Consider the following 23,756-nt stretch of genomic DNA (forward strand, 5'->3'; position numbering starts at 1 on the left):
ATTGATTGATTGAATCTGTGCTTCACATCTTAATATTTTGCCTTTACTTTCTGAAATGACAGTAAATAGCCAAAAATCTGTTTATCTAATTAAGAATTACATTACTTTAAATTTTTTAAATTCTGTGGAGATTTATTTTCCCACAGTTTTGATAGAAAGAAATCATATAGAAATCATATTCTACTTTCAGGGTCCCTGCTTCAGAGTCCTCTGAACAAAACTATGTGATAGATACAATCAATACATTTTCCCACATAGGTGGTTAAGTTTTGTATTTGCATTGCCTCTGATTTCTGATTTCCTGTTGGTTACTCTGCCCCACACAACTTGAAAAGCTAATAACAGCTTGGTTTATCATGTTAAAATCATGTCAGATTTGTGTCGGTCTAAAAGATTCATCATGTAGGTGACTGTGTACGAGGAAACTTATTGATAACTCTTTTAGGTTTTATCTGCTAGAATGACAGACCCAAATTATTCCTTTTATTGTCTCAATCACGATTTCCACCCACACATAGGATGCTGCACAGGCTAGTACGTCAGGTAGTCTAAGATGAGTGCGACCAATTTAACACATAAAGGGCACAACATAGCTGTTTCTATATCAGATCTTGCATCTTTAACGCTAACTTAGTCACAACCTTTTAGGCCCCTTTTTTTAGCATCGTGGAATGTGTTTAATCATCAGCCAATATATTTTCACGGGCAAACATAAGTGCACAATCTCCATCTCCATCACTTAGCCGATCACTGCTCTATGCATTTCCCTATTTAACCTATGTGAGATTCTGTGTTGACTCAAACAATTACCCTGTTACTGCAGTGCTCCTGGAGATGGGTGTAATTGTATAAACAGCGTTAGGGTTTCCCGCTTCACCAGTTGAAGAGAAAGCAGGCGGAATCTGATGTGTAAAGTGCATCTAACTACGTAGTTCTATGCTCTGGTTGGCAATATTGGTCCTATTTTGAATCATGGAGGATTTCCATGCTGAAACTGATGGGTGAGGGATGAACTCTGAAGTGGGAGACAGTACATTTTTGTTCAAAGTTTTTAAAGTTGTGAAAACTGTTATTCACCCGTGCAACATATTATTTAGTGGGTGCATGACTCATAGTCCTAATAATGCTTCATTAATTATTTGGGACTTGTAAATGCAGTAAGACACTGGTTGTATATTCCTGATGCATTTTCCCTCTGACGCAAGTGCTACAACATAGTTTTACTTTTAAATGTCATCATGTGCAAAATATCTCAAATTTACTCAGTTGGCCTGTAATGTAAATTAAATGTCTGCAAGTGACGAATTCTGATTTCCTCTTTATGATGATAACTGCTTGAAACTCTGGGCAGGCATTCTCTGTGATAATTAGTATCATCAGTCTTTTTTTTTGTTGGTGAAATGGCTGTGGTAATCACTAAGAGCATTGCAACAACCGAAAAAAATGTCTAATCTGTATCAAAAAAGCTGTGGCCGAACAACAGTATAAACAAAGGAGCAACCAACACAACCTACCTTTTCGTTTGTAAAGGTAAAGCTATGTGAAATTAGCTGGCCAATAATAAGTGATAACACCACGAGTGTTTTTTTTCCGTTGGTGTCGACGCTTAACAAGTCTATTACCATTAATAACTGAAGGTGAGACCCATAAAAAGAAACATGGTCTCCCTAAAACAGAACTGACAAAGAAGAAAAGCATGTTTCCCAGCCACAGGCCCCAGCGAGGATCGAACTCGCGACCCCTGGTTTACAAGACCAGTGCTCTAACCACTGAGCTATGGAGCCTGTTCCGCTGTGTTCAGCTGTACGAAAACAATTTAAAATGGTCAAAGATAATATTGAAATGACGTAGTTAAAAGCCGTGGACTGCCTAACCCTTCACTTACCTTTCAGTCGGTGTGGACTTCCTAATCCACAGACAGACTGTGAGACTTGCCTCGCCAAAATGGCAGTTTCCCGTGTGTTTTTAAACTGGGCTACGGAAGCGCTTTTATATCTCCTCATTTTGGTCTTCATAGCGTTTCTCGGTTATTGTCTGTACATTAAATACACTCATATGAAATATGACCACATACCCGGGCCGCCGAGAAACAGGTGAGTTAAATGCGTTGTTCTTTCAACTCTACTCCTTGCTGCCGTGTGTATCGTTAGCTAAAGCTGTTCAAAATTAAGCTTTACCTGACATTGTTTTTCTACCCACAGCTTTTTGTTTGGACATTCACCAACGTTTGTGAAGGTCATGACAAGTGGCGGAAATATACACGATACATTTCTGAAATGGTAATAATAATGCAACAAACAAAGTGGAAAAAGTTTTAGGTTTGGCACCACCAGTATGGAAATGCTTTAACACTATAGGCTGCTTTAGCAAGCTCAGGCAGTGAGCACAAGTTGACGTTGGTAATACACACGTGTCATTTAATGTGTAAAATAATTTAATGTGCAACTCGTGTATGTTTACAGGTCTGAGACTTACGGACATGTTTACAGGATAAATATTCTGCATATGGTTATTATCGGCGTTACTTGTCCAGAGGCGACCAAGGTAAACCCCTCACTTTACAATCTGTTTCAGCGTCTTATTGCACAGTGTATACGAAATTAAGTGTCTCCAGTGGTACACACAGTAAACATAATTATTTACAGTATCAAAAAACTACAGACAAGTAGACACATTACAGTCTGAATAAATAAAACATTTTAAAAAATACAAAAGTATTTGTGCAGTATGAGTCATCATTACATAAGCATTGCACAATAAACAGTGTATAATGCCCTTCTTTGCTTGAAGGCCATGCCAAAAACTACAATAGAGTGCAGCTATTGAGCTTTTTGGAGAAAATATGGCAATATTTCATACACATCACTGATTTTAATGTTCACTCCAATTTCAGGAAATCTTGATGTCCCCAAAGTACCCCAAAGATAGATTTCTCTACAAGCGACTCTTCAACCTGTTTGGTCAAAGGTAATTTATCAGATTAGTTGTACTTTTTTATACTGTCTACATCTAAAGAATACGGACAGGAGCACAGGAAGAATTTGACAAAAAAAGGATGTGAGATGTGAAAAAAGTAGTCTTAGTGTATGTGGCTGTAGTGTCAGAGGTAATGACTTTGGAGGTTCACTTCATTGTTCCCTTATATGCAGTCATTAACAATCTGAGAAATGATTTTTGTCCCCCCATGTCTCTCTTCAAGGTTTTTAGGCAATGGCCTGGTAACAGCACAGAACCATGAGTTATGGTATAAACAGCGCCGGATCATGGACCCCGCCTTTAGCAGCTTGTGAGTTATTTACATTTTTAAGTCGAGGTGAGATCATTATCTTTGGCATAAGAGACAGAACTGAGTATGTGCCCAACCATTCCTTTTGCTTGTTGGGCAGAATTATCCTAATTCAGAGATATCTGTGGAGGCTTGCAAGTATGTCCTGGCTGTGCTATTCCATTTTCTAAAACTACTGTTATTTCCAGGTATCTGAGAGGTTTAATGGGCACCTTCAATGAGAGGGCAGAGAAACTGATGAGTACACTTACAGAGGCTGCAGATGAAAAAACAGAGGCCAAAATGCTCCACCTTGTCAACTGTGTCACTCTTGATGTTATTACCAAGGTATTGTGTCATAGCCTTTTTTACAGTTTCCTTTGCAGTTGCTATGGAGCATCTAATTTTAGAGCAGGATTTTCATCTCATTTTATCAAAAGCTTGTCAAATCAAGCTGTAACTATCTCATTATACATTTCTTCTCTTGATAACTTTCAGGTTGCTTTTGGTGTGGATTTAGAACTAATGAAGAATGATGATGATTCACCTTTCCCTAAAGCCATTGAGATGTGTCTGAAAGGGATGGTGTGCTATGTACGAGACCGCTTTTTTGAGGTATGACTTTACCCTTGGTTTATTCTATAGTTTGTATGGTTGAAACCGTGTAACCTTGTGTGACATCTTAAAAATCCTGCATTTCAGTTTAAACCAAAAAACAGATCATTTATGAATGAAGTGAGGGAAGCATGCCGCCTGCTGCGCACAACTGGAGCTCAGTGGATCCAGAACAGAAAGACTGCCATGCAAAATGGCGATGACGTACCCAAGGATATCCTCACACAAATCATCAAATCCGCTGGCAAAGGTTATGGTCTTTAAAGTTCAGATTTGATCAGTTAAGCACACCGTTTATCACTGTGTTGTAACAGAGTCAAGACACTTGTAAAAATAGGTTATATGGTATTTATAAGTACAGAGTTTAGAGTTTTAAGAAAGTAGGGAATGGAAAAAAAACTTCATCATTAAATTTTAAGCTACCACCTGTTCAAGTAGATACAGTAGATAGGTCATGTAAATAGATCATGTGTCATTTAATTTGCATTTTAAATGACTTTCCAACATGGTGACTAGAATTGACTTGTTCAATCCCATGTTCTTATTATTTCAGAGGAAAGCATGACTAAAGAAGATGAGGAGTTGATGTTGGACAATTTTGTGACGTTCTTCATTGCTGGTGAGACCATGTTGTTGAATACTCTTTGAATCTTGGAATGTTATGATGCCACTGTGCTCCATTTGAAAGATTAATTTTGCCATTTGTAACATTTTAGGGCAAGAAACAACAGCTAATCAACTGGCTTTTTGCATCATGGAACTGGCAAGACACCCGGATATACTGGAGAAGTAAGAGCTAATAAAGTGAAAACAGTTTCAGATTGTCTTTGTGGCACTGCAAATTTCTTGAGTATTGCTTTATTCCTCAGAGTGATGAAAGAGGTGGATGATGTCATTGGGATGAAACAGGACATAACCTATGACGATCTTGGTAAACTGGTCTACCTCGGACAGGTACATGTTATAGGAAAATGATATCTCAGCTCTTTCTGGAGGTGAAGCATTCTATGATCATGTGTTTACTCACTCTGTTCTTTTGGGAAATGGCGCCATCTGCAGTTTAGTTGCTAAACCAGGATCTATGACTTGCTTCATGTAGTAAGTAACTGATTCAAGATGTGTACCTCACACTGTAACCTCCCCCCAGGTGTTAAAAGAGACCCTTAGGTTGTACCCAACAGCTCCAGGCACATCTCGTGATATACTTGAAGACATTGTCATTGATGGTATCCACATACCTGGAGGAACCACCTGTTTTGTGAGTAATTTACTTCTGAATGTGTTTGTACCTTGAAAGCAGGATGTGAATGTCAGAACCCAAATAATAGCTACTATTAACATGTTTAATACGTTGCTCTGAAATTCAGCTTAGCTCCTATGTGAGTTCGAGAATGGACAAATTCTTCAAGGACCCGCTTACATTTGATCCAGATCGATTTCACCCCGATGCTCCCAAGTAAGTGACACAGAAACCTACAATTTTCACCTAGTGATATATTATGATATACAGTATATGACAAACGTATTGGGCCCTACCTATTAATCATTTGAATTCAGGTGTTTTCTTCAGACCCATTGCCACAGGTGTATAAAATCATGCAGTCTGCATTTAAACACATTTGTGAAAGAATGGGTCATTTTGAAGAGCTCAGTGAATTCAAGCATGGTACTGTCACAGGATGCCACTTTGCAATAAGTCGGTTGGTGATATTTCTTCCCTGCTATATATTCCATGGTCAAATGTTAGACCAAATAAAGTCACAAAACAGGTTCAATGAGTGCTGAGGCGCAAGGTGTATAAAAGTCACCAATGCTCTGTTGTGTTGACTCAATAACTGCAGAGTTCCAAACTTCAAGCACAATGCCAAGCATTGGATGCAGTGTTGTAAAGCACGCTGCCACTGGACTCTGGAGCAGGGGAGTGACGAATCACACTTCGACGAATCACACTAGTCTGGCAGAAAATCTCCTGTAGGTGTAATGGTTGGGTGTCCCGATACGTTTGTCTATATAGTATATCTTCAGTCGTCACATTAGAGAATTGCCTCGGACAAAAACAGAAGAAGATGGTCTATATTAACTGTCTATTGTCTGTTTTACAAGGCCTTATTACTGCTATTACCCCTTTGCCCTTGGTCCACGATCATGCCTGGGACAGAACTTTGCTCAGGTGGGTGGTGACAGACAGACTTATAAATACTCAATACACACACCCACACACTCACACACTCACAAACACACCAACAGTACCACACACTGTATAAACACACTGAGTTGTGTTTACAGATGGAGGCCAAAGTGGTGATGGCCAAGTTGCTCCAGAGGTTTGACTTCACCCTGACTCCGGGACAGTCCTTTGACATCCAGGACACGGGCACTCTCAGACCAAAGAGTGGCGTGGTGTGCCTTATCAATCACAGGAATCACAAGAAATAAATGGTAACACAGTATCATGAAATGAGAAGAAATCATATCATTGCCTGTGGTGAAATTGGGTACTTGGTTTCTTTATTCTAGCCTACTGTTTACCGCTCTGTGCTCTCATCCTTTGTAAAGAACATAGTCTGTGCAATACATGTTATAAACATAATATATACAAATCAAATTATTATGATTGTACATTTAACTTGCTGCTCTTTAACCCACTGAGCCAGTGCCTATAACACTGTATTGAATTGCTGAATATCCTGTTTTTATACTAATGAGAAAAAAACACTGACCCATAATAACTGCTTTTATTGACACTGAATAGCTTTTACACTGACTTTTTTCACTTTAATGTGCTGATGATTATTATAATACCTGAAAGTGTGATTGTATTTCTTGTTCAGCTTGCTGTGCAGTGATTTCATGTTCTCAACCTGCTGCGTTTCTGTCTTTTACTGACAGTGAACACAGGGAGGCGCTGTGACTTTGTAAAAACAGTCTCAGGCACCTATTAAACTGTTGTTTTCAGAGGGTCAAAATATGTATTCATCTGAACGTTTTTCATCCTTTCAGACATTCTTTTGAAAGAAAAATATATTAAGAGGTGAATAAAGATGTGGTTGAATGCTGATGTCGATTTGATTAGGTGGTTTACATTTTGAAACATTAGTAGGCAAATGAATTGCACTACAGTTGCATGATATATCTTTCTGTTTGCACTATAGCAAATCATAATTTTATGCTGCAATCTTATATTTAATGCTCTATTCTAGCATTTTATTTGTCTCTTTCTATTTGTCTGTACTTTATTTTTATTATTAGTGTGGGGGGTTAATTGTATGTTTTAATGTTTCTCAAATTACATGGTTTTCTGTTTTATGTAAAGCACATTGAGTTGCCATTGTGTATGAAATGCGCTATATAAATAAAACTGCCTTTGCCTTTTCCCTGAGTACAATGAATTGAAGCATTAGACTGTAAACCGGGAACATCAACTCAAAAGTATTGACTTCCGATTTACAATGGATTGCAGCGTTGACAACGCCACTCCGCATACACTTCACTGTGGACTTGCACACTGTTAAAATGGCAGTTTTTCAAGTGTTTTTAAGCTGGATCGCTCAAGCGTTTATATTTTTCCTCTTTCTGTTTTTCGTAGCTTTCCTCGGTTATTGTCTGTACATTAAATACATTCATATGAAATATGACCACATACCCGGGCCACCGAGAGACAGGTAAGTTAAGTGGGTTACTTTAATTCCACCAACATATCTCAACATTACCTGACACTTTTTAAAAATCTACCTGCAGCTTTCTCTTCGGACATACACCGACGTTTTTAAGAGTAATGAGAAGTGGAGGAATTATGCACGACAAAATGCTGGAATGGTAAGCACAAGCGTAATAATGTTGCGTAACGAACAACATGACGAAAGTAAATGCGTCCACACAGATGCAATGAGTGGCACAAACAAGCAGTTATCATCCAATCATGCTCTGTGGCACTTATAAAAAAAAGCTGTGTGGGCCAAGTTTTTGTATCAAGAAGGCAAGAGGAAAAAATCTAAGTGACTTTGAAAGAGGGTTGATTGTTATGCTGTGGGGGGAATTTTGCTGGCATGATTTGGGTCAATGAAAATCAATACAAAGTTGTCCTGATCCCATGATGAAACATATCTACCCTGATGGGAGTGGTCTCCTTTGGGATGACAATGACCCCATCCATAGGGCATGAATATGCCAGTAGGGGCTGGCTCAATTTGCGGCAGCGGCATCTTCCGCGGCATTTCTTGCGGCACCCAGAGATGCCGCAGAAAGTGCCGCTGGCTGCCGCCGGCAGCGGCATCTTCCGCGGCATTTCTTGCGGCACCCAGAGATGCCGCAGCTAGATGTCGCTAGTAGGCACTTTCCGTGGCATTTTTTGCGGCATTTTCTGCGGCATTTCTTGCGGCACCCACAGATGCCGCGGCTAGATGTCGCTAGTAGGCACTTTCTGTGGCATTTTTTGCGGCACTTTCCGTGGCATTTTTTGCAGCACCCAGAGATGCCGCGGCTGCTGGGTGCAATTATGTGATACGGCAAGCCGCTGTGTGCCGGGGGATAATGCTTGTGTCACCATGTGCTGGAGCATGGAGGAACACGTAGGGGGACGGGGCAGATGATAATAGCCTAAGTGCGGGATAGGCTATTAGTTTGAATTTCGGGGAAACCTGAGGAAGTATTTAGCAATGATATCCAAATTATAGCCTACTACAATTTGTCCAGATAAACCATCAACCACGAAACATCTCAAAATTATAGCCAAACAGATTAATAGATTTTTTCTGCTGTTTATTTATTATTATTTTTAATAATTCTCTTCATTTCTGCCCTGTTCCTAACTTTAAGCATACGTAATTTTGATGAATTCAACCCTTGAAATTACATTTTTATGGTTTCAATTAATAGCCTTGCAATGTTTTCCATAAAAATTTATTAACAAAAAGAAACAAACACAACAATTGAACAAGGTTGTGTGTGTGTGAGAGAGAGAGAGAGAGAGAGAGAGAGAGAGAGAGAGAGAGAGAGAGAGCTATATGCACACATCCACTACTTACTGAATTTCAGCCTGCTCCTGGTTTCCCGTCCTACATTATTGGACAAACGGATTAATCCAGGTGTGTCTGACCTCAACTTTTGGTCAGACACACCTGGATTAATCCGTTTGTAGGACGGGAAACCAGGAGCAGGCTGAAATTCAGTAAGTAGTGGATGTGTGCATAAAGCACATTAATCTTCAAATCTAGCCCACACTTTCAAGTCCATTTTATCTATCAATTCCTGATTGAAAGTGTCATATTCGGTCTTTTTTCCAAACACAAATGTGAGGTGTTCTGCTGGAGAACATTCGTCGTAGTCCTCGTTCCACACTTTCAGTTCCTCCAGCAGGTCCTTTTTTTCTTTGTTGTCCATTGAAAGAACCGCTGGCAGTTTCAATTGTCCTTCAAAGGATCTCTTTTTGCACCAGTCTGCAGCTGCCACAACATCGCGGAGAAACACATTTTGCTGCAGTGAAGATGAAAACATGGTCCAGGTATGGATGTCATTCTCAAATAGGGTTAAAATTTTGAATTTTTTAATTGCACACCATTAACCAATAGAGCCTAGTTCATAACTTGTACGTAATAAGGAGGACCTGTAAGGTGTTGCTGAGGTGATGAATATCTCAATTTCCAATAAGTTACCATTGTGATCTTTTTCCGGATAAGCAACAGCAGATAGATGTATGGATTTCATCTACCAATTTTGTATTTGTTTAGATCCACTTTTACAATATACAATAATGGATCTGGCAAAATGTTTAGATATCTGTGACATTTAATATTTTTGATATATGGTGTCTCTAAATGTGCTGTATGGCTTCCCCCAATCAGCACTCACTACTGATCAAGTTAAGTGGGCTATAACATAAACCTGTAATACAAAATTACTTTTTCATTTCACAATAAGATGCAGCAGTACTTTCTGAGAGCCAATATGTAAAGCTCTTTTGTTAGGTGCAGAAATAGTAACTTGTTACCTCTTCCTCTGTGTCTGCTGTTATCATATCTTCAGCACTGGAAAATAAAAAAGAAATTATATAGGTTAAGTGTATTGATGCAAAACCACTTTATGCCACAACTAGCGCCATAAATTATTTACTGGCACAAATTTGGCATCTACACCCACACTGCAAATAAGTTGTGTACCTTTGCTCTTCCCAGGTAGTTGAGCACTCCTGAAGCACTTTTTCAGCTCGATATCGGCACATGTTGCTGCTTGTTTGCAACCACCGGATCAAAACCTAAAAACCAAATAACAATAAATAGAGTGAAGTCACGTTTTCATTATGCTGTAGTTGTGGTATTATTTTAATTGTCAAATTACTTGAGTGGAAATAGCAGACGCTTTAAATTATACAACTAAAATCAAGGCACACATTTGACTAAATTGATTATGACTTACCTATGTTTCTCCAGTCGTCAATGTCTCTTTAGGGATTTGAAATACAGGACTGACAGTCGTACGCTGATGTGACAAATGAGTGGGCAGTCGTCAAAATGATTTGACACGCTCTCGGGTTGCCAGGTGTGACAGGTAACTCTCCAAAGTAGGTTATGATATTTAAAAATGCGGTTTTATACACAATTTTCCATAATTAAAAAAAAAATCTCTCATAAAAATTAAGTATAGGCTATTTTAGTAGGCCTTGCCTCTTATTATGTCACATATCTCCAACACTATAACAAAAATACACAAATCCGTTTATCAGTATTATAGACCAATTGCCTAAAAAGCTGATGTTAAAAATGTGACGCAGTCTCATTGTGTCATAAAGTGTCACAAATCTTATTGTAAGTATTGCCTTAGCACACGTCCATTTTAGTTATAGTGGATAAAGAAAGATGAGGACAGGGAAACCCAAACATGGCAACCATTCTATATGTATTCTTTAGGCTACGTTTAACATGTGTGGCATCAAAACATAATTATTTTCTAACGTTGACATGTCTGTAAATTGCCATCTAAAGCCTAAAACCATGCCACAGTCATGAAATCATTGCCGCGTAAAGTGCCTACTACCGACATCTAGTTGCGGCATCTGTGGGTGCCGCAAGAAATGCCGCAGAAAATGCCGCAAAAAATGCCACGGAAAGTGCCTACAAGCGACATCTAGCTGCGGCATCTCTGGGTGCCGCAAGAAATGCCGCGGAAAGTGCCGCTGCCGGCGGCAGCCAGCGGCACTTTCTGCGGCATCTCTGGGTGCCGCAAGAAATGCCGCGGAAGATGCCGCTGCCGCAAATTGAGCCTGCCCTCTCTCGAATATGCTATGGCGTTCACAGTCACCAGGTCACAACTCAATTGAACACCTATGGGAGATTTTGGACTGACCTGTAAGAGAGAGTTCTCCACCACCGTCCTCAAACACCAAATGAGGGAGTGTCTTTTGGAATAATGGTGTTCATCCCTCTAGTAGAGTTTCAGAGACTTGTAGAATCAATGCAAAGCAGCAATGAAGCTCTTCTGGCGGCCCAAATGCATACTAAGACACTTCATGTTGGTTTTTCCTTTAATTGATCCCCCCTGACTCTATGTTGTCTGTGTTCACGTATCTTTATTTGTTAAATATATATTTCAGTTGTTTTTGTGTTAGTTTGGGCAGAGAATTTCACGTGTAACTAATATGTTGCTTATAGGTGTGAGACTTACGGACCTGTTGTCAGGATAAATGCTCTGCATATCGTTATGATCACCACTACCTGTCCAGAGGCAACCAAGGTGAACACCGCACTTCACTTAAGTATTTGTGTAGCCATACCTAAGCCATCAGTTCCACAATAAATAGTGTTTAATGCACCATGGACATGCATGCTTCAAGTCCTTGCCAAAAAATGACCATAGCGTGCCAATTATTGAGCCTTTTGGACTGGAGAAACTATCATGGTAGCATTGCATAAGCATCACTTTTTAATGTTTCTTCTGGTTTCAGGAAATCTTGATGTCCCCAAAGTACCCCAAAGCTAAATTTCTCTACAAGAGACTCTTCAACCTGTTTGGTCAAAGGTAATTTATCAGATTAATTGTACTTTTTATACTGTCTACATCTAATGAATTCAGGAAGAATTTGTCAAAAAAGGAAGATGAATTGAAACAAGCTGTCTTGGTACATTTGTCTGTTGTGTTAGACCTAGGTAGTGACTTTGCAGGTTCCCTTATATGCAGTCATTAACAATCCTATTCACTTAATGAGAAATGATTTTTGTTCCATGTGTCTCTTCAAGGTTTTTAGGCAATGGCCTGGTAACAGCACAGAACCATGAGTTATGGTATAAACAGCGCCGGATCATGGACCCCGCCTTTAGCAGCTTGTGAGTTATTTACATTTTTAAATCGAGGTGAGATCATTATCTTTTGCATAAGAGACAGAACAGAGTATGCGCCCAACCTTTATCTTATATCCAGTACTTCAATCACAATCATTTTAAATTCCTTTTGCTTGTTGGGCAGAATTATCCTAATTCAGAGTCTCTGTGGAGGCTTGCAAGTATGTCCTGGCTGTGCTATTCCATTTTCTAAAACTACTGTTATTTCCAGGTATCTGAGAGGTTTAATGGGCACCTTCAATGAGAGGGCAGAGAAACTGATGAGTACACTTACAGAGGCTGCAGATGAAAAAACAGAGGCCAAAATGCTCCACCTTGTCAACTGTGTCACTCTAGATGTTATTGCCAAGGTATTGTGTCATAGTCTGCTTTACAATTCCCTATGCAGTAGCTCTGGTCCAACAGGACTTTTCATCTCATTTTATCAAAAGTTTGTCAAATCAATCTGTAACTATCTCATTATGTATGTTTCTTCTCTTGATAACTTTTCAGGTTGCTTTTGGTGTGGATTTAGAACTGCTGAAGAATAATGATGATTCACCTTTCCCTAAAGCCATTGAGATGTGTCTGAAAGGAGTGGTGTGCTATTTACAAGACAGCTTTTTTGAGGTATGACTTTACCCTTGGTTTAATTTAAGTTTGTATGGAAACCTTGTAACCTTGTGTGACATCTTAAAAATCCTGCATTTCCAGTTTAACCCAAAGAACAGATCATTTATGAATGAAGTTAAGGAAGCATGCCGCCTGCTGCGCACAACTGGAGCTCAGTGGATCCAGAACAGAAAGACTGCCATGCAAAATGGCGATGACGTACCCAAGGATATCCTCACACAAATCATCAAATCTGCTGGCAAAGGTTATGGTCTTTAAAGTTCAGCACACAGTTTATCACTGTGTTGTAACAGAGTCAAGACAATTGTAAAAATAGGTTTAATGGTCAGGATAAGAACGGAGTTTATATTTTTAAGTAAGTAGAGAATAGTAAAAAACATAAAATATAAGCATCCACGTCTCAATATGTGCATCATAAACGTCATCATTAAAGTTTAAGCTGCCACCTGTTAAAGTAGATACAGTAGATAGGTTATATAAATAGGTCATGTGTCATTTAATTTGCATTTTCAATGACTTTCCAACATGGTGACTAGAATTCACTTGTTCAATCCCATGTTCTTATTATTTCAGAGGAAAGCATGACTAAAGAAGATGAGGAGTTGATGTTGGACAATTTTGTGACGTTCTTCATTGCTGGTGAGACCATGTTGTTGAATACTCTTTGAATCCTGGAATGTTATGATGCCACTGTGCTCCATTTGAAAGATTAATTTTGCCATTTGTAACATTTTAGGGCAAGAAACAACAGCTAATCAACTGGCTTTTTGCATCATGGAACTGGCAAGACACCCGGATATACTGGAGAAGTAAGAGCTAATAAAGTGAAAACAGTTTCAGATTGTCTTTGTGGCACCGCAAATTTCTTGAGTATTGCTTTATTTCTCAGAGTGACGAAAGAGGTGGATGATGTCATTGGGATGAAACAGGACATAACCTATGACGATCTTGGTAAACTGGTCTACCTTGGACAGGTACATGTTATAGGAAAATTATATCTCAGCTCTTTCTGAAGGTGAAGCATTCTATGATCACGTGTTTACTCACTCTGTTCTTTTGGGAAATGGCGCCATCTGCAGATGAGTTGCTAAACCAGGATCTATCACTTGCTTCATGTAGTAAGTAATTGACTCAAGATATGTACCTCACACCTTAACCTCCCCCCAGGTGTTAAAAGAGACCCTGAGGTTGTACGCAACAGCTCCAGGTACATCTCGTGATTTACTTGAAGACATTGTCATTGATGGTATCCACATACCTGGAGGAACCACCTGTTTAGTGAGTAATTTACTTCTGAATGTGTTTGTACCTTGAAAGCAGGATGTGAATGTCAGAACCCAAATAATAGCTACTATTAAAATGTTTAATACGTTGCTCTGAAATTCAGCTTAGCTCCTATGTGAGTTCGAGAATGAACAAATTCTTCAAGGACCCGCTTACATTTGATCCAGATCGATTTCACCCCGATGCTCCCAAGTAAGCGACACAGAAACCTACAACTTTCACCTAGTGATATATTATAATATACAGTATATGACAAACGTATTGGGCCCTACCTATTAATCATTTGAATTCAGGTGTTTTCTTCAGACCCATTGCCACAGGTGTATAAAATCAAGTATCTAGCCATGCAGTCTGCATTTACAGACATTTGTGAAAGAATGGGTCGTTTTGAAGAGCTCAGTGAATTCAAGCATGGTACTGTCACAGGATGCCACCTTTGCAATAAGTCAGTGGTTCGTGATATTTCTTCCCTGCTATATATTCCATGGCCAAATGTTAGACCAAATAAAGTCACAAAACAGGTTCAACGAGTGCTGAGGTGCAAGGTGCATAAAAGTCACCAATGCTCTGTTGTGTTGACCCAATAACTGGATGCAGTGTTGTAAAGCACATTGAGTTGCCATTGTCTATGAAATGCGCTATATAAATAAAACTGCCTTGCCTTGCCTTGCCTAAAGTACGCTGCCAGTGGACTCTGGAGCAGGGGAGTGACGAATCACACTTTAGTCTGGCAGAAAATCTCCTGTAGGTGTAATGGCTGGGTGTCCCGATACGTTTGTCTATATAGTATATCTTTAGTCGTCACATTAGAGAATTGCCTCAGACAAAAACAGAAGAAGATGGTCTGTATTAACTGTCTATTGTCTGTTTTACAAGGCCTTATTACTGCTATTACCCCTTTGCCCTTGGTCCACGCTCATGCCTGGGACAGAACTTTGCTCAGGTGGGTGGTGACAGACAGACTCATAAATACTCAATACACACACCCACACACTCACAAACACACCAACAGTACCACACACTGTATAAACAAACTGAGTTGTGTTTACAGATGGAAGCCAAAGTGGTGATGGCCAAGTTGCTCCAGAGGTTTGACTTCACCTTGACTCCGGGACAGTCCTTTGACATCGTGGACACCTTCACTCTCAGACCAAAGAGTGGAGTGGTGTGCCTTATCAATCACAGGAATCACAAGAAATAAATGGTTACACAGTATCATGAAATGAGAAGCAATCATATCATTGCCTGCGGTAAAATTGGGTGCTTGGTTTCTTTATTCTAGCTTACTGTTTGCCGCTCTGTGCTCTCATCCTTTGTAAAGAACATAGTCTCTGCAATACATGTCATAAAACACATAATTCTTTTGAAAGAAAAATATCTTAAGCGGTGCATAAAGATGTGGTTGAATGATTAGGTGGTTTGCTTTTTGAAACAATTAGTAGGCTAATTTGGCAAATTACTTGCACAACAGTTGCATGATACATCTTTTTCTGTTTGCACTACGTTTGTGCTTAAATTGTAAAGTAAAGAAAATTTGACAAATGTTTAACAGTAAGTTTATGAATGTGACAAGCCACATGTGTGTTGTAATTAAAACATAAACGTCTGAAACTATAATCTAGTGCACTTTTGTTATTTATTATTATAATTAGTATTTTCCCAGTGCTGAACAATCTTATTGTTCCTTGAAATGGACTGAGCCTGTGCTTTATGCGGGTGGAGTTGTTACGTTTACTTTGATATTTGCCGTTTTCGAGTGAAACGAGATTTAATTTGAGTTCACATTTCTTGCCTTTTTTTGGTTTCCCATCGTTTTGAATGGAGCGATGTCCAGCGGAGAGGGCGCACATTGCTATTGAGCGCAGTGTGTTGTGTTGACAGGACTCTGCATCGCGGACCTGATTGAAAATAATTGGTAATCAATCAAAAAATCATCAAGTCGTAATCGACAGAAAGTTGGTCCAATAACTTCTTTCCCGTATCCATAAAGGATTGTCCTATTAGATTACGGAGGGCATCCAGTTCATGCACACTACCAGTGCCATTTGGAATGATGGACACCTATATGCTGAAGCTGAAGGAGCTGGGGGCCAACCAGGACAGTAGGAGACTGTGCTGAGGGAGAACTCAGAGCTGAAGGAGATCATCTTCATGCTGGATGAGGAGAGGAACAGAACAGGTGTCGAGGATGTAAGTACGTCCAGCACATGTAGTGCTGGTAGTGATCACCACATACACAAGCCCACATCAGAGAACAGTAAGTTGGGCCCCACCATGAGGTCCATGGGCGACCTGTCAGTACCATCACAGAAGCATCCCCAATGGACTTTAAAGTTGGACTCAACTTTAAAGCCGTCAAAGCATGTTTCACAACACAATCACTACATAAAGTTGTTATTTATTTTTTTTAAATTGATGAAAAGGTAATTCTGCTTGTTTACTGTAGCCTATAAGCAGGTTGTTGTGACGTTCGGGTAGGATGTGTCTTTTGGTGAACTGGAGCCAGATGGGTCTTCTTACCCAAGATTCCAACTTTAAATTTGGCCGATAAATTTCACTTTTCGGTGTCGGTGATCTGTTTTCCCCATAGGTTTTCCCTGAGCACAATGAATTGCAGCATTAGATTGTAAACCCGGAACATCGACTCAAAAGTATTGGCTTCTGTTCTGATTTACAATGAATTGCAGCGTTAACAACGCCACTCCCCAAGCACTTCACTGTGGACTTACACACTGTTAACTGGCATATTCAGTATATGAAACTTACCTCACTAAAATGGCATTTTTTCAAGTGTTTTTAAGCTGGATCGCTCAAGCGTTTATATTTTTCCTCTTTCTGTTTTTCGTAGCTTTCCTCGGTTGTTGTCTGTACATTAAATACATTCACATGAAATACGACCACATACCCGGGCCACCGAGAGACAGGTAAGTTAAGTGGGCTACTTTAATTCCACCAACATATCTCAACATTACCTGACACTTTCAAAAAATCTACCTGCAGCTTTCTCTTCGGACATTTACCGACGTTTTCCAGGGTCATGAGAAGTGGAGGATTTATGCACGACAAAATGCTGGAATGGTAAGCACAAGCGTAATAATACGTAAAGTTGGTGAAAAACTTAATGATTAACGCCTGTTATACTGTACCTAGATCAGTGATCAACATTTGACTTTGGCTTGTTGCATAACTAACAACATAACGAAAGTAAGTGCGTCCACACAGATGCAATGAGTGGCACAAACAAGCAGTTATCATCCAATCATGCTCTGTGGCACTTATAAAAAAAGCTGAGTGGGCCAAGTTTTTGTATCAAGAAGGCAAAAGGAAAAAATCTAAGTGAATTTGAAAGAGGGTTGATTGTTATGCTGTGGGGGGCATTTTGCTGGCATGATTTGGGTAAATGAAAATCAATACAAAGTTGTCCTGATCCCATGATGAAACATTTCTATCCTGATGGGAGTGATGGGAGTGAATATGCTATGGCGTTCTCAGTCACCAGGTCACAACTCAATTGAACACCTATAAATAATAATCATAATAATGCATTTTATTTAAAGGCGCCATTCAAAGTACCCAAGGTCACCTTACAAGGCACATATAACACAACAACAGTACATCAAACAATATAAATCAGGTGACATTTAGTGCAAAGATAAAGAATAAATATGAATGTGACTACAAAGTGCATTAGTACAGTAAATAAACAAGAATGAAGATTGCATAGTTAGTGGGAGACAGAGTAGGCCACTCTGAATAGGTGCGTTTTCAGGCGGGATTTAAAGGTAGAGACACAGTCTGAAGTGTGAATGTCTGGTGGGAGAGAGTTCCATAGGCGGGGGGCAGATCGGCTGAAAGCTCTTGACCCCATGGTGGTTAAGTTGGCAGATGGGGCTAATAGCTGGTTGGCAGAGGAGGATCGGAGAGTTCGAGAAGGTGTGTAGATGTGAATAAGTTCAGAGAGATATGATGGTGCCAGGTTGTGAAAGATCTTGAATGTGACGAGTAGAATCTTAAAGTCAATGCGGGATTTGATAGGGAGCCAGTGAAGTTACTGCAGGGCAGGAGTGATGTGTTCAATAGAGGGAGTTCTGGTTATGATACGAGGCTGTCTCAGTGCTGTGGAGGGGACGGAAGCCTGACCGAAATTGTTCATAGAGATTGTTGTCAGACAGATGGGTGTAGACCTGAGCTGCAATCGTTCTTTCTAGTATTTTGGAGAGAAATGGCAAGTTTGAGATGGGACGGAAGTTGTTCAAGTCATTCGGATCAGCGCCAGGTTTCTTGAGTGTTGGTGTTATTGCAGCAGTCTTTAGTGATGATGGAACAACACCAGAAGTCAGTGAGGAATGAATGATGTCAGTTATTAACGTGGACAGGGCAGGTAGGCAGATTTTGACCAGGTGGGTAGGTAGTGGGTCTAACTGGCAGGTAGATGACTTGGATTTATGAATGAGACCACTTATTTCAGAGACAGTTGGCAGTATGAAACTGGTGAGCGGAGAGCTGAAGGAAGATGTAGCCTAAGAGTGCAGAGAGGATGCAGAGTTTTTAGTAGCAGTCAGTGTCTGGTGGATATTTTCAATTAGCATTGAAGAAGGTCATGAAGGTATCACACTGTGTAACTGTGAGTAGATGAGGTGGTAGAGCATCAGGTGGTTTCAGAATATTGTTTAGAGTTGATAATAGGGCTCTAGTGTTCCCATCAGCTGTCCTGATTAAGGTTGTGTAGTATATGGTCTTGGCTGAGGAAAGAGCATCCTTGTATTGGAGTATGTGATTATAGTACATTTCTTTGTGAACTGCAAGGCCAGTTTTAATATAAAGGTGCTCCAAACGACGGCCTTTAGTTTTGAGCTGGCATAGTGCTGGTGTAAACCAAGGAGCAGAGTGGGTAAAAGAGTATTTAGCAGTCCTAAAAAAAATCACCTATGGGAGATTTTGGACCGACCTGTAAGAGAGAGTTCTCCACCACCATCCTCAAAAACCAAACGGAGTATCTTTTGGAATAATGGTGTTCATCCCTCTAGTAGAGTTTCAGAGACTTGTATAAGCAATGCAAAGCAGCAATGAAGCTCTTCTGGCGGCCCAAACCCATACTAAGACACTTCATGTTGGTTTTTCCTTTAATTGATCCCCCCTGACTCTATGTTGTCTGTGTTCACGTATCCTTATTTGTTTAATATATATTTCAGTTGTTATTGTGTCAGTTTGGGCAGAGAATTTCACGTGTAACTAATATGTTGCTTATAGGTGTGAGACTTATGGACCTGTTGTCAGGATAAATGCTCTGCATACCGTTATGATCATCACTACCTGTCCAGAGGCAACCAAGGTGAACACCTCACTTCACTTAAGTATTAGCCATACCTAAACCATCAGGTATGGCTTAGGTATGGCTCAGTAAATAGTGTTTAATGCACCATGGACATGCATGCTTCAAGTCCTTGCCAAAAAATGACCATAGAGTGTCAATTATTGAGCCTTTTGGAGAAACTATCATGGTAGCATTGCATAAGCATCACTTTTTTAATGTTTCTTCTGGTTTCAGGAAATCTTGATGTCCCCAAAGTACCCCAAAGCTAAAGTTGTCTACAAGAAACTCTTCAACCTGTTTGGTCAAAGGTAATTTATCAGATTAATTGTACTTTTTATACTGTCTACATCTAAAGAATACAGACATGAATTCAGGAAGAATTTGTCAAAAAGGGAAGATGAATTGAAACAAGCTGTCTTGGTACATTTGTCTGTTGTGTTAGACCTAGGTAGTGACTTTGCAGGTTCCCTCATATGCAGTCATTAACAATCCTATTCACTTAATGAGAAATGATTTTTGTTCCATGTGTCTCTTCAAGGTTTTTAGGCAATGGCCTGGTAACAGCACAGAACCATGAGTTATGGTATAAACAGCGCCGGATCATGGACCCCGCCTTTAACAGCTTGTGAGTTATTTACATTTTTGAGTCGAGGTGAGATCATTATCTTTGGCATAAGAGACGGAACTGAGTATGCGCCCAACCTTTATCTTATATCCAGTACTTCATTCACAATCATTTTAAATTTCTTTCGCTTGTTGGGCAGAATTATCCTAATTCAGAGTATCTGTGGAGGCTTGCAAGTATGTCCTGGCTGTGCTATTCCATTTTCTAAAACTACCATTATTTCCAGGTATCTGAGAGGTTTAATGGGCACCTTCAATGAGAGGGCAGAGAAACTGATGAGTAAACTTACAGAGGTTGCAGATGAAAAAACGGAGGCCAAAATGCTCCACCTTGTCAACTGTGTCACTCTAGATGTTATTGCCAAGGTATTGTGTCATAGTCTGCTTTACAATTCCCTATGCAGTAGCTCTGGTCCAACAGGACTTTTCGTCTCATTTTAACAAAAGTTTGTCAAATCAATCTGTAACTATCTCATTATGTATGTTTCTTCTCTTGATAACTTTCAGGTTGCTTTTGGTGTGGATTTAGAACTAATGAAGAATAATGATGATTCACCTTTCCCTAAAGCCATTGAGATGTGTCTGAAAGGGATGGTGCTCTATTTACGAGACAGCTTTTTTGAGGTATGACTTTACCCTTGGTTTGATTTAAGTTTGTATGGAAACCTTGTAACCTTGTGTGACATCTTAAAAATCCTGCATTTCCAGTTTAACCCAAAGAACAGACCAATTATGAATGAAGTGAGGGAAGCATGCCGCCTGCTGCGCACAACTGGAGCTCAGTGGATCCAGAACAGAAAGACTGCCATGCAAAATGGCGATGACGTACCTAAGGATATCCTCACACAAATCATCAAATCTGCTGGCAAAGGTTATGGTCTTAAAGTTCAGCACACAGTTTATCACTGTGTTGTAACAGAGTCAAGACAATTGTAAAAATAGGTTTAATGGTCAGGATAAGAACAGAGTTTAGATTTTGAAGTAAGTAGAGAATAGTAAAAAACATAAAATACAAGCATCCACGTCTCAATATGTGCATCATAAACTTCATCATTAAAGTTTAAGCTACCACCTGTTCAAGTAGATACAGTTGATAGGTTATATAAATAGATCATTTGTCATTTAATTTGCATTTTCAATGACTTTCCAACATGGTGACTAGAATTGACTTGTTCAATCCCATGTTCTTATTATTTCAGAGGAAAGCATGACTAAAGAAGATGAGGAGTTGATGTTGGACAATTTTGTGACGTTCTTCATTGCTGGTGAGACCATGTTGTTGAATACTCTTTGAATCTTGGAATGTTATGATGCCACTGTGCTCCATTTGAAAGATTAATTTTGCCATTTGTAACATTTTAGGGCAAGAAACAACAGCTAATCAACTGGCTTTTTGCATCATGGAACTGGCAAGACACCCGGATATACTGGAGAAGTAAGAGCTAATAAAGTGAAAACAGTTTCAGATTGTCTTTGTGGCACTGCAAATTTCTTGAGTATTGCTTTATTCCTCAGAGTGATGAAAGAGGTGGATGATGTCATTGGGATGAAACAGGACATAACCTATGACGATCTTGGTAAACTGGTCTACCTCGGACAGGTACATGTTATAGGAAAATGATATCTCAGCTCTTTCTGGAGGTGAAGCATTCTATGATCATGTGTTTACTCACTCTGTTCTTTTGGGAAATGGCGCCATCTGCAGTTGAGTTGCTAAACCAGGATCTATCACTTGCTTCATGTAGTAAATAACTGACTCAAGATGTGTACCTCACACTGTAACCTCCCCCCCAGGTGTTAAAAGAGACCCTGAGGTTGTACCCAACAGCTCCAGGCACATCTCGTGATTTACTTGAAGACATTGTCATTGATGGTATCCACATACCTGGAGGAACCACCTGTTTTGTGAGTAATTTACTTCTGAATGTGTTTGTACCTTGAAAGCACGATGTGAATGTCAGAACCCAAAAAACTTTTAGAGTGTGTTTCTATTTTATATACGTTAGGGATTGTACTTATCAGTTAAAGAACACACACACAACAACACAACTCACATTTTTTGGAATACAGACAAACAATACCTACTATTAGAGCAGCAGTTTTAATTTCGTTGTATTGTTCACAATATAATGACAATAAAGACTTTGACTTGACTTGACTATTAAAACGTTTATTACGTTGCTTTGAAATACAGCTTAGCTCCTATGTGAATGGTAGGATGGACAAATTCTTCAAGGACCCACTTACATTTGATCCAGATCGATTTCACCCAGATGCTCCCAAGTAAGTAATTTAGAATTTTCACCTAATGATATATCTTTTCAGTCGTCATATTACAGAATTGCCCCAAATAAAAAAAGAAGATGGTCTGTATTAACTGCCCATTATCTGTTTTACAAGGCCTTATTACTGCTATTACCCCTTTGCCCTTGGTCCACGTGCATGCCTGGGAAAGAATTTTGCTCAGGTAGGTGGTGGTGACATGAAGACTTATAAATAATCAACACACACACCAACAGTACCACAGACTGTATAAACACACTGAATTAACCCAATGGGTTGTGTTGTGTTTACAGATGGAGGCTAAGGTGGTAATGGCCAAGTTGCTCCAGAGGTTTGACTTCACCCTGACTCCGGGACAGTCCTTTGGCATCCTGGACACTGGCTCTCTCAGACCAAAGAGTGGCGTGGTGTGCCTTATCAATCACAGGAATCACAAGAAATAAATGGTTAGAGTATCATGAAATGAGAAGCAATCATATCATTGCCTGTGATGAAATTGGGTGCTTGGTTTCTTTATTCTAGCTTACTGTTTACTGCTCTGTGCTCTCATCCTTTGTAAAGAACATAGTCTGTGCAGTACATGTTATAAACACAATATATACAAATTAAATCATGATGATTGTACATTCAACTTGCAGCTCTTTAACCCACTGAGCCAGTGCCTATAACATTGTATTGAATTGCTGAATATCCTGTTTTTATACTAATGAGAAAAAAACACTGACCCATAATAACTGCTTTTATTGACACAGAATAGCTTTTACACTGACTTTTTTTTCTCTTTAATGTGCTGATGATTATTATAATACCTGAAAGTCTGATTGTATTTCTTGTTCAGCTTGCTGTGCAGTGATTTCATGTCCTCAACCTGCTGCGTTTCTGTCTTTTACTGACAGTGAACACAGGGAGGCGCTGTGACTTTATAAAAACAGTCTCAGGCACCTATTAAACTGTTTTCAGGGGATCAAAAGTTTTTATTCATCTGAACGTTTTTCATCTTTTCAGACATCATTCTTTTGAAAGAAAAATATATGAAGAGGTGAATAAAGATGTGGTTGAATGCTGATGTCGATTTGATTAGGTGGTTTGCTTTTTGAAACAATTCATAAGTTAATTGGCCAAATGACTTGCACAACAGTTCCATGATATATCTTTCTGTTTGCACTAAAGCAAATCATAATTTTATGCTGCAATCTTATATTTAATGCTCTATTCTAGCATTTTATTTCTCTCTTTCTATTTTTCTGTACTTTGTTTTTATTATTAGTGTGGGGGGTTAATTGTTTGTTTTAATGTTTCTCAAATTACATGGTTTTCTGTTTTATGTAAAGCACATTGAGTTGCCATTGTGTATGAAATGCGCTATATAAATAAAACTGCCTTTGCCTTTTCCCTGAGTACAATGAATTGAAGCATTAGACTGTAAACC

The 23,756-nt window shown here is 39.4% G+C and overlaps 3 protein-coding genes and 1 non-coding gene across 6 annotated transcripts; 3 read left to right on the plus strand and 1 right to left on the minus strand.

Moving 5' to 3' along the window:
- Positions 1 to 1,711: 1,711 nt before the first annotated feature.
- On the minus strand, positions 1,712 to 1,784 carry trnat-ugu (transfer RNA threonine (anticodon UGU)). Its single transcript has one exon. It is a non-coding gene; the product is annotated as a tRNA-Thr (tRNA).
- A 99-nt stretch (positions 1,785 to 1,883) lies between these two features.
- Positions 1,884 to 6,376, plus strand: LOC128377315 (cholesterol 24-hydroxylase-like). The gene is made up of 15 exons (XM_053337244.1): positions 1,884 to 2,093; positions 2,202 to 2,279; positions 2,463 to 2,544; positions 2,894 to 2,967; positions 3,200 to 3,286; positions 3,475 to 3,613; positions 3,764 to 3,880; positions 3,968 to 4,130; positions 4,434 to 4,499; positions 4,597 to 4,669; positions 4,750 to 4,834; positions 5,028 to 5,138; positions 5,248 to 5,336; positions 5,984 to 6,050; positions 6,167 to 6,376. Exons 1-15 carry the CDS (start codon positions 1,945 to 1,947, stop codon positions 6,314 to 6,316), a joined length of 1,530 nt encoding a protein of 509 aa, XP_053193219.1. The 5' UTR covers positions 1,884 to 1,944; the 3' UTR covers positions 6,317 to 6,376.
- Positions 6,377 to 7,330: 954 nt separating this feature from the next.
- LOC128377317 (cholesterol 24-hydroxylase-like) lies at positions 7,331 to 15,512 on the plus strand. Of its 2 annotated transcripts, XM_053337246.1 has the most exons (15): positions 7,331 to 7,542; positions 7,619 to 7,696; positions 11,524 to 11,605; positions 11,817 to 11,890; positions 12,109 to 12,195; positions 12,422 to 12,560; positions 12,703 to 12,819; positions 12,904 to 13,066; positions 13,396 to 13,461; positions 13,559 to 13,631; positions 13,712 to 13,796; positions 13,990 to 14,100; positions 14,210 to 14,298; positions 14,983 to 15,049; positions 15,158 to 15,512. In XM_053337246.1, exons 1-15 carry the CDS (start codon positions 7,394 to 7,396, stop codon positions 15,305 to 15,307), a joined length of 1,530 nt encoding a protein of 509 aa, XP_053193221.1. In that variant the 5' UTR covers positions 7,331 to 7,393; the 3' UTR covers positions 15,308 to 15,512. The 2 variants fall into 2 exon arrangements, with proteins under 2 accessions (XP_053193221.1, XP_053193223.1); XM_053337248.1 differs by lacking the exons at positions 7,331 to 7,542; positions 7,619 to 7,696 and adding an exon at positions 11,159 to 11,383.
- A 713-nt stretch (positions 15,513 to 16,225) lies between these two features.
- Positions 16,226 to 23,712, plus strand: LOC128377319 (cholesterol 24-hydroxylase-like). 2 transcript variants are annotated; one of them, XM_053337250.1, is made up of 16 exons: positions 16,226 to 16,296; positions 16,955 to 17,030; positions 17,107 to 17,184; positions 19,357 to 19,438; positions 19,655 to 19,728; positions 19,959 to 20,045; positions 20,272 to 20,410; positions 20,552 to 20,668; positions 20,753 to 20,915; positions 21,244 to 21,309; positions 21,407 to 21,479; positions 21,560 to 21,644; positions 21,839 to 21,949; positions 22,239 to 22,327; positions 22,445 to 22,511; positions 22,621 to 23,712. In XM_053337250.1, exons 2-16 carry the CDS (start codon positions 16,993 to 16,995, stop codon positions 22,768 to 22,770), a joined length of 1,419 nt encoding a protein of 472 aa, XP_053193225.1. In that variant the 5' UTR covers positions 16,226 to 16,296; positions 16,955 to 16,992; the 3' UTR covers positions 22,771 to 23,712. The 2 variants fall into 2 exon arrangements, with proteins under 2 accessions (XP_053193225.1, XP_053193224.1); XM_053337249.1 differs by lacking the exon at positions 16,226 to 16,296 and having other exon boundaries at positions 16,743 to 17,030.
- The last annotated feature ends 44 nt before the right edge of the window (positions 23,713 to 23,756 follow it).

This window comes from Scomber japonicus, chromosome 17 (genome assembly GCF_027409825.1).
Source record: "Scomber japonicus isolate fScoJap1 chromosome 17, fScoJap1.pri, whole genome shotgun sequence".
Lineage (NCBI taxonomy): Eukaryota > Metazoa > Chordata > Actinopteri > Scombriformes > Scombridae > Scomber > Scomber japonicus.